This window comes from Neopelma chrysocephalum, unplaced genomic scaffold (assembly GCF_003984885.1).
Source record: "Neopelma chrysocephalum unplaced genomic scaffold, ASM398488v2 Primary Assembly neopelma1_86, whole genome shotgun sequence".
Taxonomy (NCBI): Eukaryota; Metazoa; Chordata; class Aves; order Passeriformes; family Pipridae; genus Neopelma; species Neopelma chrysocephalum.
This window is the reverse complement of record NW_020897748.1, coordinates 2907870-2922735: the sequence shown is the minus strand read 5'-3', so window position 1 is coordinate 2922735 and position 14866 is coordinate 2907870. Positions and strand designations below refer to the sequence as shown.

The following is a 14866-nucleotide window of genomic DNA, read 5'->3' as shown; positions in this document are numbered from 1 at the left end:
AAACCTGAAGAAAAGATTTAGAAGGGAATCGCTCTTGGAAGATACAAGGGGATATTCAGAGATCATTTCTGCCATTAACCCTTTTCCATTAAAGATTATACCTGTGTTGTATAACTGATTATGTGATCAAAATTGTTTTTAAGGAAGGACCTGCAGTAATAAATCTTGGTTTAAGTTTGTTACATCAGACAGAATTTACAATGCCATTGACTAATACATGAGATGTGCAGCACAGTATTAGAGTTTAATGGGGCAGGGAAACATTTTTGTCAAAAGTTTAGGTGATTATTGCTCTGAATTAAATTATACCTACACCTGAGGCAAAATTTTAATTACAAATTAATGAGTTCTCTCAAATATCCAGAAAAATACTTTTCTATAAGCTAAGATACTATTGTCTACTACTGTCTGTCTAACAGTGTCTCTCCTGATTCTCTCAGGAATAGAAAAAGGGAGACAACAAGCAGTTTCTGGAGAGAGTCAAAGGCTAACCTATTACAAGCCATTACATCTTAGTCAAATACCTGAATTCTAGTACATCTACTCTGTTCAAAATCTAGGAAATGAAAAAATTAGTACTCCTCAAATTAAAGACAACTCCTCAAATTAAAGATATGAATACAGTTCCAGTATCAACTTTGCTAGTTAATACATAAGTGGTTAAGGAAAAAAAACCCAATTTTTAAAGATGAGATTTTAAGTAACTACAGGAAATTAAAATTTATATGTTCAACTTACCTTTCTGCTAAGTAGAAATTTGATTACGTGTCTATTTAACGTGATGGGACATAGTTCATTCTGCAACAAGCACAATCCTAGGATTCTGAAAATAAATGTTTGGGGTTTGACACTAAAGATCTTTCAGAAAACTCACATTAAAATGTTCATATATATTTTAAGAATTAAGCTGCAGCTAGCTTTCCAGCCATATCAGTCCACAAAAGAAAATCATGGACATACATAATTAAAAATAAATACATGAAAAATTAAAATTTAACAGGAAAAGAAACCACAAGTTGATGTATGCAAATTCCCCACTATTTAGCTCAGGCTGAGAAATACAGAGCATAAAAAAAAGTGTTTGCCACTTGGACCATTGGTACTCTCCTTGCTCTTGTGTATGTTTGTCTTTTAAAGTTTTTCAGACTAGAAATTTAATAGCGTACCTGCCAATGTTTCGGAAACAATTCAGCCTTGCGTCTGTGTTTTTACCAGGTCTTGGTGTATAAAACCCTCGTTTTCCAGGCTGGTAGAAAAGTGGTGCATTATCATCCCCATCATCTGTATCATCTAATTCCATATCTACTACACTGCGGCTGGATCCATGTCGCTTTCTATTTTCCTGGTTTAAAAATCAGAATAGCAATTAGCAAGCTTACCTCTAGTTACTGACACACATCAACAAGCTATTTGCTACTAGACCCAAAGGTTCAAGTTCCATTTGTTAAAAATTTCCATATTTCTCAATGGTAATTTTATACTTTTGACTAATTACTGTTTAATCTTTTCAAAAGAAAATAAAAAAGATAACGCCACAAGATGATTAAACAGAACTTGGTCTTGCATGATAAAGAAAGGTTCCAGTTGCTTGCATTTTTAAAATTAACTCATACAACTGAATCGTATGTAAATTTCATTTATTGTTACCTGCACTTTATCTGAAGAGTCTAGCAATCCAAGATCCAATATGCTGTCAGCACCATTCTCCCTTGAAAAGGAAATAAAAAGGTAGATTTAATTTCACAGAATCACAGAATCACAGAATGGTCTGGGTTGGAAGGGACCTTAAAGATCATCTATTTCCAACACCCCTGCTGTGGGCAGGGACACTTTCCACTAGACCAGGCTTCTCAGAGCTCCATCCAGCCTAGCCTTGAACGCTTCCAGGGACTGAGCATCCACAACTCCTCTGGGCAATCTGTTCCAGTGCCTCAGCACCCTCACAGCAAAGAATTTTTTCCTAATATCTAATCTAAACCTACTCTCTTTCATTTTGAAGCCATTCCCCCTTGTCCTGTCACTGCATGCCCTTGTAGGGTCCCTTCAGGTACTGGAAGGCTGCAATTAGATCACCCCTAAGCCTTCTCTTTTCCAGGCTGTACAATCCAATTCTTTCAGCCTTTCCTTGTAGGAGAGGTGCTCCATCCCTCTGATCAACTTGGTGGCCCTCCTCTGGACTCAGTCCAACAGGTCAATGTCCTTCCCATGCTGGGGACCCCAAAGCTGGATGCAGCACTCCAGGTGGGGTCTCACCAAGAGAAGGGGCAGAATTCCTTCCCTTGCCCTGCTGGCCACACTGCTTTTGATGCAGCCCAGGATACAACTGGCTTTCTGGGCTGTGAGCGCACATTGTTGGGTCATGTCCAGCCTACCATCCACCAGCACCTTCAAGTCCTTTTCAGCAGGGCTGCTCTTGATAAGGAATTGTCATTTTTTGAAACCAGTCACAATAGATTAAACTAAAGGCAATAAGTTACTTGTCCAAAGAAAAATATGTAGCATATCAAGGAATAAGCTGCATTTATTGGAGTTAGATGTAGAACAGTACTAGTTCTTTGGCCACAAAATCAGTTCTCACTTCTTATCTAAATTCTTAATACTTTACCTGCCATGTGCAATAATGAGTTCCATTGCTTCATCAACTCTTGCTCTAAGGGAGTCTTCACTAGCTAGTAACAGAAGCAGCTGAGCAGGAGACAATTCCAACAACATTCCCGTGATTTTACTTGCAAATGCCTGGGGATAAAGGAATGATAGGTTTTACTGTTCTCCTCCAATTCTCTCATTTTCAAATACCGCTTTACAAAAGTTTTGGTATCTTAAATATAGAATGCATTAAATATAATTCTATTAAATGCAGAATGCATTACAAGATACCTTCTAAGCTAAACAACAAATTACAAAACCAAAACCTTAAGAAAATGACAAAGAATATAAAATCAGTCCTATGTGTTCAAATATTTTCAGTTATGTTAAACATTCATGGATAAGGAAATCAATTTTTACATTAAAAGATGACAAGAACAATCATTAGGTGTATTAGAGAAGTCTTACTGGTTGCATTGCTTGCACTCGAGGGTAGAGCCGTTCTCCAAGGGCTTGTCTGTGTGCTGGAAGAGGGTCAGGGTCATCACTAGGATTTCCTTCTGATGCCGGTCTAAAAGGCCGTGTGTCAATGGACAGTTGTCTTCTGAAGTCCCTTAAGAAAATCAGAGCAGTTTGTACTCATTTCAGAGGAAATATGCAAAAATCCTCTGGAACAATATCATTTGCACATAGATTCAGATTTGTATTAGCTCTAATGCTGGAATAGTAGTGTTGCTCACAGCTGCTTGGAGAGAATGAATCAGAAACATAGAACCAAAATGAACCGGAGATTTTAATATTACTAGTATTTTGAATACAGCAGTCAGACATGCCACCAATGGCAACATTGTTTCTAAACCACCTCACAATTTCATTCTAGTACACAAGGCTTTGTTATTGTTTTGGCAGTAGAAATTGATGGCCTATGGTTAAGACATCATCTATCAATGCTAAAGTAAGCATAATTATTCTTTAAAGAACTAAAAATATACACTGAATTTCAAGAAATTACCCAGTAAATTACTCCTGGAAGTGAAAAAGGCTCCCTTAACTGGAGTAAGTGAAAGTATCTTTCCTGAAGATATCCAAGGCAATTATTCTATTTGACAAAGTACCTTCAACAAATTAAAATTTATCACTTACCTATCCCTATCTCTCCGAGAACCAGTTCGCAAGCCACTACTTCTCCGCATTTCTCTCTCTCGCTCCCTTTCCCGATCTCTCTCTCCCCTATTTCGCAATCTCTGCATCAGACCTGAAGGGCAAAAAAACCTCATAAACTTAAACATCTTTATATTTCTCTCCCCTACCTAAGTTTCAGTGTAAGGAAAGTTTCAGTTTTGGAAGAGCTTGACAGACATCAATGAGACAAAACCACTTCAGCTGAAGCAGTGATTAGGGTTCAGCCAAACTTAATAAAGGAACTTGAAATGTTTTTACCAACTTAAAAATGACAAAATACTTTGAGAGTTTATATATACTTTCAAAAACATAAAAACATACTTGTGAAAAGTCAGATGGAGCAGCCATATTAAAATGTGTAAGCTCTTAAAAGCTAAAATCTTGACAATTATTACCTACTGGAGAAAAAGATGCTCAAAAAAAGCTGAGAGCATCTAAAGCAGACTCTTGTTTCGAGAAAAACAAGAGCTTCCCGTTTCTGAAAGCAGGAAAAAGAAAGTGATTTCCTTGCCTCAGAGAAGTAACACTCAATTTTCACAGATCCTGTGCTAATAAGAGACATCTCTGACACAATGCCAAGTATTTCAGTGTAAAAAAGCACCCAAGGCTTGTATGAATGTTTTCTGTAGATTAACTGTTGTGCATCACTTACTTGTATGGGTACCCTTGTTGGCATTCTGAATACAATCTAGATTTGGCAGTTTCTCGTTTGACAGAAAAGCCTGTGCAATAGCAGTATAAAAGCTTCGTGCCACACCGCTGCCTTCTCCGGGCTCATCCTTAAAAGTAACTTTCACCCTGTGTACAGCCATCGGAGTGGTGGCACACCTGCGACCAAAATGATTGTTGAGCTGCCTCATGGTCTGCTGAATTAGAAGGTCTCTGTCTCGATCAACCTAGTAAGAAATAAAAAAGTTTTCTTTTCTTTACCTATCATCATAGAGAGAGCATTACAGCTTCATGACAAATTTCTGAACACTTCTGCATAGACTCAGAAAATACCAGTCAGACTGTGAAAAACTACAGAGTAATTGGAACACAGCTCCCAAAGTTAGGTTTAAGACACCTCTTTGCAGACTCTGAAATACAACTTTTCCTATCAAGTTACTGCAATAATTCAACTCTTAATGAAAACAAATTCAGAAGATAAACTAACATTTTTTACCTCCAACGTTAAATCCCTTGATTGCTGGTTTCTAAGTTTTTCCATCTCCCTGCGGAATTTCGACTCCTTTACTTCAAAACCACCTAATTCAGTCAAGATCTTAAAATAAACAAAAAAAACAAAACACAAAACCCAAAATCAGAATAATGAGAGAGTATCATAACTTAGCTGCAAGAGGAACTGTCCTTACACAGAGAAGTACATACCGATCCAGGCTCTGCTCCAACATCTTCCATGAATACTCTACCGAACAACTCTAAAGAAAGGCGCCAACGTCCCAGCAACATGTCATGAGATATAACCATGCCCATGAAGCTACACTGCGGCCTGACAGGAGGAGGGAGAAATGACAGATGTGAAATCAAGTCAGATTTCAGACTCATTTTGTGTACTTCACCTTTTTCTTACCTTCTGCCTTCAACTAAGTTCTTTTTCTTGATAAACAACACAGTACACTAAGTTTGTGGACAGAAGCATATGAAACTGCTTAGTTTCAGCTGAAACACCTTTTGCATCCAAAGAGAAATTACTCTAAAAGCATGTAACTTCGGTCCAATATGGAATTCACTGTTATTGGTCTTCCTTCAATCAAGTTATTTTAAAAAGCTGTAATTCAACATGAGTGCAGTTCAATCCCTAAGTGCATAAAGTTTGGTCAGCACCATCAGATACAGATGGCTGTCAATTCCAATTGTTAAACTTAGCTGCCCAGGACATCATAGTAGGTCTGCAGCAGGAAGTCAGGGAGTAAAGGATTTTGTCTACAGTTTCCACAAATCTCTTTGAAGACTGTTCTACTCTTCACTTTAGAAACTATCATCATTTACAAACTACAAATTCAAACTAAATTAAGCTACCCATTTTATTTTAAAAATACTTTTTCAGAGTCCCAAATATCTGTTTATCAGTTCAGAAATATATTTCACAGATTAATTTTTAACTCAACTACCTGAAAGATGTGAGAGGTGGCCCTTCACTTTCTGTCAATCCTATCTCTGCCAACAAGCTGCTTTTCAGTTGTGCTGCAAGATCATGAGCTGAAGGCCCTGGTTTTGAACTCTCAGATTCTTCTGTAGGCACATTTTGTTCCTCCCCTTCCTTCTTTTGCCGATTTTGCATGCTCATAACATTTTTTAAGTTGGCTGCATAAGACATTTTAGTTGGAAGAACCTAAACAAGGAGAAGTAAAATTTAATTGCACTTTCAAAGCATTCTGGACAGCTTTTTTAGCACATCTATATATACATGTGTATTTTAAACCACACTAAACTGAGCACAGTAATACCTGTAATACCTGTTAAAACAAAGTAATCTCCGTATTTCAAAAATTTAAAAAAATAAAAAAACTCAAAACATTTTCCCCACTTTATGTTTCCATTTAATATGCTTGCCATTTAATGCTCAGTCTGTAGGCAACTCAAATCTACTGGGCTACAGGGAGATTTAAATCTGTTTATCACAAATAATTATATAATTGGTGTTTCAAAATTAACTCAGGATTGTACCACAGCATTTAAAAAATTACCTGGCATTTGCTATAAATCAATGATCATAAAAGTTCCTATATTTAAAAAAATAAGCATACTTTACATAAAAAAATCCAAGTTTTCACATGCACTGGGCTTTGAAATTATTGTGAAAGCTACTTGGAATTCTCTCTGAAAACATTCAAGTGTCTTTTTAAGGAATGAAGTTACTAGTTTAAACTACTATATTGTTTAAAATAAAAAAAGCTTTACACATTTACCTCAAGACAGTTTCTATCCACTGTAACTTCCATTAAGCATTTCCCACTGTTGGCAGAAGATGAATACAGACCTTGACTGGGTCGTCCAAACAGATCTTCTTTGCGAGCATTTGGCTGAAAAGTAACAAAAGCATTCTGGGTAAATAATATACTTCAGTTAGGAATGAAAAAGCGAACTGCAGCTTTCTTCCAGAACGCCATCTCTGATATCACCTGTAATAGGTGGGGCTGGTCTGCCAGGGGGATGGCCTCTGCCAGAGGAACCTCAAAAGGATTGGGTGGAATGCAGCCGAGGAACGTCATAGAGTCTGATCGTCTGAAAAATGGATGGTTTTGGCCAGTCTCTGCTGGGAGCGAGTCCTCATCTTTGTCATTGAGTGTAGCACCTAAATATCAGGGGGAATTTCAAATCAGTTTTCACAATTATAAAAGCAAAGGATTTAAAATGCCGAAAATTAATATCCTTCCCTCTTAGCTATCTGACTGGAGGAGTATATCTGCAAATTTACTTCTACAGGATGCTTCCACAAATGCTGTACCTTTATTAAGTTGTTTAGTCATCACTTTTATTCTTTTTACTATACCTAGCATTACTGAACAGGCACCCTTACACTGCATTTACTTTGTTTAGGGTACACATTCTACCATTTTCAGTAGCAGTTTCACCAGATTAAAAGAAATCAGTTTAAATTCAAATTTTAAATTTTGTAATTGTGTAGAATGATAAGTAAGGACACAAATGCTGCAGTTTAGAGAGACAGGAGACAAAAAAGAGGGCCCTGAACTGAGGGGTAATAAAACAGGGAATGGCAGAAGAAATCTGGGGAAGTAACAAAGGTAAGAAAAATGTAACTTTTGGAAAAGTCCAACTTTAATGTAACATATACAAGTAGCAAAATTTATTCAAAGTCTCAGCTAGGTAAAGGGAAAAAAACACTAAGACAGTCTGGCATTTTGGTATGCTATTACAGGTGTTTCTGTATACTAACTTTGATTGGTGTCATCATCATTTTCGTGTTCGGAATCTTCATTGTCAAGACCCAGTTCCAAAAGTTCCCGGGTTCTTGGGAAAAAAAAAAGAAAATAAAAAGAGTCAATCACCTTGAAGAAATTATTAGCCAAAACATTTACATCTGTAGCATAATCAGGAAGTGTTCTTAAAGAATTATAAATAACAAGAACAAACTCATTCTAAAATCGAAGTACTGCAGAGAACTTCTCATTATATACTCACTCACTACATCACTAGCACAGTTACCCTTAGAGCCACTTGGCCACCTACCAAGTTTGATCTTAAAAGTTACAGCTTCAGGCAGTGATGGATATGCTTGTTTTTAAAGACTATATCAATATGCAAATCCTAGGAAGCCTGCATTAGCAGAAGAAATATGCAAGTGAATACTATTCCAAAATTCAATAATAATGTCATTGATCACATTTCAGCAGGTAAATCTGCAGTCCGCACATTAAAAAAATTGACTTCAGTGTATTATAAAAAGGATCAAGAACTTTAATTAGTATTCATTTCTGGCAGCTTATGCATTGTGAAATGAGTTCTGAAACTTGATGAAGACCAACAAAATTTCATTTGACCCAGACTACTAAAATGTCATGTAACAGAAGCAACTGACTGACTGAACCGTTTATTTTTTATTAAAAAGGTCTAGGCCTTCACAGTTTTAGAAGTATTTAATGTGAATTTCACAGTTCTTTGATGATCAGTTATTTGACAGATTTCAATATGTCAGTTTTTTGGGGAAAAGCAGCTTCCAGAAGCATCATATTGCCTGGAAAATGCTTAAAGCTGTGGTTCTAACAAATCAAGTTGGATAGTAAAAAAACTTGGTTATTGTATTATATCATTCTTAGTTGTGAGGAAAATCCTGTTGACCACAGCACCCTCTGGTATACATTTTGAGGTCATAACCAACTTTACATTACCAAGATAACACTGAAACTAAAGTAGCAGTTCAATATATATATAAAATACACCTTGTATTTTAGTTACTAAATCTGTAGAGAAAATTAAAAGTTAAGTTTGACCTGCAGTATTGAAAATTAGGAACAGGAAGGGGCAAAGAGCTGCATTTATTTAACTGTTGACTAGGACTGTTCAGGCGCATTACCTAAGAGCCCAGTAAGAGATGAGAACAGATGTAGACTACCAACATGTGGACATTTCTATGATCCTTAATTGCCATTTGAAATTTAAAAGAAATTATAAAAAGAAATCTTAAAACATCTTAAAAATTAATAAATGCACCTCATAAAATGCTGTAGTTGAAGTGCAGAGTTTTTCAACTCAAGGACATTTTCAGTCATTGATTTCCCTACTGTGCTTTAAATGCCAGGTAAGTCTCAAATACACACTACCAAATGGAAAACAAAATCACTAAGGCTCATTATACCAGACACTGACATTTTCTCCAATGTCATCTTTAACATGTCTGACAGACAGCTAAATAAGTTGTTATTATGTCAAATGTTAGGAGCAGATTGCATTTTTCAGCTGAGAAATTTTCCTGAGTATGTCTTTTAGAGGCACTGCCATGGAGTTAAAAATCCAACTCAAGTTTCAACAGTAAGAAAACCTTTTAAAGCGATGAGCAGAAAAAGATCTGAACAGGGTACTGCAACAGGCTTATCAAACACAGGCACATTACACATATGCATATATACACATAATATGCATGTTATTACACACGCACAAAGATAGGTAGATTGGTGTATATATTTATATGAGTTGCTGAGTGACAATGCCAATGACTGAAGCAAAAGGGCAAACACCGCTTTTGCGTAAGTTTTTCTTTCTAGGAGTCAGTCTCGATACCTTTTTCTTTCCAGCTGAGGAGTATCCAATGTTGTCTGTTGATTCATTGCTTTAATCCAATAAATAAGGGCTTGAAAAACATATGCTACATGCTTTAGTGAACAGACATCTAGAACAGGAAGGACATCTGAATGCTCATCATTGTGAGAACGCATCAACGACAGTGCGTAGTTCAGGAAATCGCCGCGTGCTGACATCATTCCCTGACGGGCACTGAGTAAAGTAGCGCGTCTAGTGAAAGAAAAGGATTGAATACAGAGAGATCAGGCATCACAGGAGAATGAAACCTTTATGTATTAGTCTCTATATTTGAAATATGGATGTAAAACCTCAATAAACCATACACAAAAACAGTCTGATAAGAGTTACAATCACACGACAAGCAGTTCAGATGCAGTGTATTGCAAACAACATTGAGAGGAGTGTAGTGCATCCCAATAAACCAAACAGTAGCAATGACTCAGGAAGCCTACTTCAATCAAAACAGTAACTACACTGCTGCAGTACAAAATCAAATTCATAAAATGTCAGTGAATAAGATTTGACTGTAAAACTGGTAATTCATATTACATGCAATAATCAAACTATTTTTATACCTTCTTCCCTCAAGTGTTCTTAAGCTGGCTTCCTCACGGGCTGTCATCCTTTCCCTTCTAGCTGAGTTCTGAGAAGCATGGAGAGGATGATTTGGATGCCCAGGATCACCAGCAGATGATAACGCAGAACCATAACGCAGCTGAGCTTCAGTAGAGTCCATGATACTAACCATCCAATTCCAAGTAGGAATAAGTTTTTCTTCTACGTAATTCTATAGAAAATGAGATTTAATTAGCTTTGCAAACAACAGAACTAGAGGATGATAATGCAATCTAAACATAAGCAATCTAAACCTGATTCCCTACAAAGAGGCTGAAAAACATGTTCAAGAATGACCAATGATCAGGTTTTGAAAGTTCTTTTGAGACTGCTGATTTATTGGTGGTATGCAGCTCTCTTCACTTAATATTTTGATACCTGTAAAGCATTCTCACCATCCCCTCTCTGTCTTTTGGGAATCTCTTCTACTCCTCACCTTACGACCACTCAGCATCTCCCAGGTGCACACATCCCGGGGGTTTTAGCTCAATTCCTGAATTCCTAGTAGCATTAACACCCCTCATCCTGCTATGGCATTCACCAGCCAGATCTTTCACCATTCTTCATGCCTTGCAACTTACTCAGTGAAGATGACAAAGTTAATACCCACACAGAGAACCATGTCTGCATACAGCTTCTCCTTCTGCTCTAGTCTTCTCTTCACGTGTTCCCAACACAGGCTCTGCAAACCTGCATTTCTTGCCATTTTTGCTAACTCCATTGACCTGTTAGGTTTTTTGATCCAAATCAGACTGCTTTCTTCATTCCTCTACAAACTGGTCTTCAAAAACAACCCCGACACTCTTAAATGTTCTTGTGTCCACTAAACTAACAAAATGCTGTCTCAACCCCATTTCTGTATCCAAACAAAACCCCCACTGTCAAACTTTCACATGCTAATAACACGTATCTTGCTGCCTCAGCTGGACAGATCTCCTCTTCACTTTTACTGTTAAGAATCTCCTGAACAGAAAATTATTTTAGCTTTCTCCATAGTAAAACTACACTCCATTATCTCTTTCCCTGTGTATTTACCCCAGTGTTTGATACCAGAACATCTTTCTAACCTTCCTCTCTCAAATCAGAAGCCTTTTCCTCCCATCACACTGTGAAAATAGAGCCATAAAAATACCATGTGACTGAATTACAAGGAAATATACTGTCATCAGGTTTTCACATCCCAGTATGCAGCACTATTAACAGAAAACAGCATAATTTGATTTCTTGGCCCCCCCCAAAGTAGCCATGCTATTCTGACAATTGATTTTTGTACTAAATTCAGCACAGATTATTTCACTCTATACACTGTGCTCACATACAAGTTGATACACATTTCCTGAACACACTGGAGTTCCTCCTGGGTTGTCAGTCTTTGAAACTTATGCCTCTACATGTCAGACACCAGTCTTCCCCTTCAAGTATTTTCTCTAGAGATGCATTTTACATATACTTTCAAAAAACGACAGTCAAGAGCACTGTACCAAAAAATATGCACATAACACAGAAAGGATGTATTGAAATTATGTTCCTCTACAAAAATTGGCATGCTCTTACCTGCAAGTTAACTGCATCTTGGTAAGTCAGCTTCACTGCAGCTGGGATCTGGGAGTATACTAAATGATTGTACTTGGGGATCAGACCCATCAGGTCAGATATCTGTCGTATCACAATACTGTATGCTCTTGCCAAACTGCTTGCAGATGTCAAATAGCTGCTTGCATTGCTGGCTTCAAGTGCTGCAGCTGCTGCTGCAGCACTTGTACTGATGGTACCACTCCGACGTAGGTTTGATGGGTCAATATAAATCAAGCCTGCTGAACTTGCTAAACATAAAAGATGATATGATATTAATTAATTCATTTAATCTCTGCTATATGTTTGGTGTATTGACTTATATAATGAAGATTTCCCGAAATAAACTTGTAAATATTACCGACATCACAACTGTAACTAGCAAAAAATTACTAGCTACAGTAAGCATACACAGATGTTCTTAAGAACTGTAGCAGATCCTTTCCTTTTTTTAAAATTCAAAACTAGAGCTGGAACAGTCAAGACAGGTCAGCACTAAGACAAAGAGATGATTAAGATTTCATCCTTGAGAGAAGAAACAAAAACAGAGGAAGGAACAAAGCCAGAGCTAACTGACACTCATGCATGCAATTTACTCAGACTTGCCTGCTGGGGTTGACGTACTAGAAGGAGCTGTGCTAGTGGTCCTCTGGTTTTGGGTATTCCGTACAGCCCACTGCATGGAACGGGGAGCCTGGGCAGCACCATTGGCGTGTGAGCTATTTGTGGTTCGTTCCAGAGGCTCATCAAGCATGAAGGTCTCCTGCTCTATGTCGTCACTCTGACTGCTGCTGCTATCAGAGTCACTGGAATCATTTGACTGAGAGTCATCTTCAGAAAAAAATGCTGGCACACTGCTTGCTCCTGTTGAGAAAATAAGCAATAAACAATAAGTGACAACTGCACATCTGTGCACATATATACATGTCAGCATTGTAAACTTTTTCCATGAGAAATAACTACGTATACTAAAAAGACTCAAGTACCACTACTGAAAATGTTAAATAAGTTATCCCTCTAACATACTGCTACTTGTCTCCAGGTTTCATGAATAAGCAGTATGACTGAGTGCAAGGTGATCTCTGTCTAACACATGCAGAAGCTCCTTAAGAGCAAGAGAGATAGATCACATCTTAATGCGTATCTTGTCCAAAAAGTTTGCACAGTACCTTACTATTAGAACAAAGGAAAAAGAGGAAACATGGGGAAGGAGGACAGTACTTAATCCTAATATCTAAATTTAAACATCTAAGTTAAACACAAAAAGATGTGGTGTACCTGCTTCTGACCCAGCAGTAGCTGCAGTAACAACACTTCTGCGCCCACTGGCATTGTCCTGGTTACTGTGGTTACTCTCACTGTCACTTTCTGTTTCAGCAGCAGCTAACAAATCCAACTCCATATCACTGCCTATAAAAACAAGATACAAAACATCTCATATTTAGAAAGAGAGAAAAATAGAATTACTGTAGTGACTCAGGTAACACACATTAAACAAAACCCAGAGCCTCTCACTATAGCAAAAGTTAACGGACATGCAGGGAGGTCATAAAAGCAGTGCAGAGAGGCAACAACACTTGGAGTATGTTCTCTTATTTTCCAGAAATTAGCAACCCCCAGCCCTCTCACTGTGCACTGCACATGTACATTCAACACACACTGAAAATAAAGACTTTAAGGGTTCAGAATTAGTCACTCAAGCCAAAAGACTCCAAAACTCTTCATACACATGTATTAGGACAATTAACCATATGTCGTTTCAAACTAGTATCTAAGGAATATCTGAAAACTTTAAAAATATCTGACTAAATATAAAGGTTCTATTCCAGTTTAAGTTTTGAGAATGAAATGTTTGAATACTCAGCAAATAATTAAACAGATTTACTGTACTGTAAATGGGTTGACTGGAAACACAAAGCACAGTCAGAAAGAGAAGATAATTTTTTTTAATCATAGCTTTGGGCCATCTAATTCCAAACTTAGTTATACAAGTGTTATTAATGTCAAACATTTTCATACAGAATTGAATAATTTTATCTATAAAATATTGAATCATAACTTAATATTCCGTGATTAGTTTGAGAACTAGCTCACATGATTCAGATCCCTTCTGAGAACACATCTACCACAACTATGATTGTATCATCAGCCATACAAGAGCTAGGCTATTTTTTTAGTTCAAGTACTCTATGTCAACATTTTACAGTAGCAAATACAAAAGGCAAAACACATATTGTTAACCAAGAACATAGTAACATTTGATGCCTTTGGTTTGTTTAATCCTTTGGGACCTTAATATTTTTTCCTCATGCAGAAAGAGAAAAATAAAAATGTTCTTGTACTTGCCTACTGCAAGTTATCTATAATTTTACCTCCTTCTCTAAGATGTGTAGTCTGAAACCCTTGGAGTCTCTCTACTCATGCAAGTCTCTCAAATTTTATAACTTGTGAATTCAAAGATGCCTTTACTTTTTGATGAAGTTTTCTCATTCAACCAGTAGTGTGTAGGATGTACATTATACATACCATCCTCATCGTGCTCATCGTGTTGTCCTTCTGCTTCAGCATTTTCTTCACCACGTTCTTCCTGTTCATCGTGATGGTCTTCTTCACCAGCCACCCCCTCAACCACTTCAACCTGGAAAGGGCATTGTAATTTTACGCTAGAATATCTTCCATATCAGAGATAATCTATGTGTTTTCAGAAACACAGTGCAAAATTTAATTTAGAAACTAAGGAACAAAAATCACATATTAGAAAGATGACCTCAAAACTGAATTGATGTGAACAAAGAATGAACTTACAGCCACAGTAGTTGTACATGGCTGTACAGTCTACAGTGTTGTGGAGAAAAAAAAAAAATCAGATCTACAAATAAAACAGCCTTGAACATTAGATCTTAATGCTGAAAGGGGAAAACTGACTACAAAACCTAGAGTTAGTTTCTAAATACTGAAGAGATATCATCCTGCTAATAGACCCTCTTGCTCTCTAACAGAACCTACATAAAAGCAGCCGTGTGCTGAAAGACCTTACAACTTTTTTAACAGGGACTTATAACAGAAATAGAATAGAAAACAACAATTACAAATGTCTATCAAAAAATGCTTACAGCACAGTAGGATTTCATGAGGTACTACTCAATAT

At 37.1% G+C, this 14866-nt stretch overlaps 1 protein-coding gene across 16 annotated transcripts in view; it reads right to left on the bottom strand.

Annotated features, from left to right (window-relative positions):
• The window catches only part of UBR5 (ubiquitin protein ligase E3 component n-recognin 5), an 85548-nt gene that overhangs the window by 5309 nt on the left and 65373 nt on the right, over positions 1–14866 (bottom strand). For 10 of the 16 annotated variants that reach the window (XM_027692483.1, XM_027692473.1, XM_027692472.1 and 7 more), the window contains 19 exons: positions 14245–14356; positions 12997–13128; positions 12325–12582; positions 11701–11969; positions 10107–10318; positions 9511–9741; positions 7670–7743; positions 6894–7066; positions 6681–6815; positions 5883–6103; positions 5140–5260; positions 4925–5032; positions 4421–4664; positions 3730–3841; positions 3055–3199; positions 2606–2736; positions 1648–1708; positions 1167–1342; positions 739–823 (listed from right to left, as the gene is read on the bottom strand). In XM_027692483.1, the coding sequence (XP_027548284.1) occupies positions 739–823; positions 1167–1342; positions 1648–1708; positions 2606–2736; positions 3055–3199; positions 3730–3841; positions 4421–4664; positions 4925–5032; positions 5140–5260; positions 5883–6103; positions 6681–6815; positions 6894–7066; positions 7670–7743; positions 9511–9741; positions 10107–10318; positions 11701–11969; positions 12325–12582; positions 12997–13128; positions 14245–14356 (3000 nt within the window). The remainder of the gene's footprint in view (positions 1–738; positions 824–1166; positions 1343–1647; positions 1709–2605; positions 2737–3054; positions 3200–3729; positions 3842–4420; positions 4665–4924; positions 5033–5139; positions 5261–5882; positions 6104–6680; positions 6816–6893; positions 7067–7669; positions 7744–9510; positions 9742–10106; positions 10319–11700; positions 11970–12324; positions 12583–12996; positions 13129–14244; positions 14357–14866) is intronic. The other 6 variants (XM_027692478.1, XM_027692482.1, XM_027692480.1 and 3 more) reach the window with 3 other exon arrangements.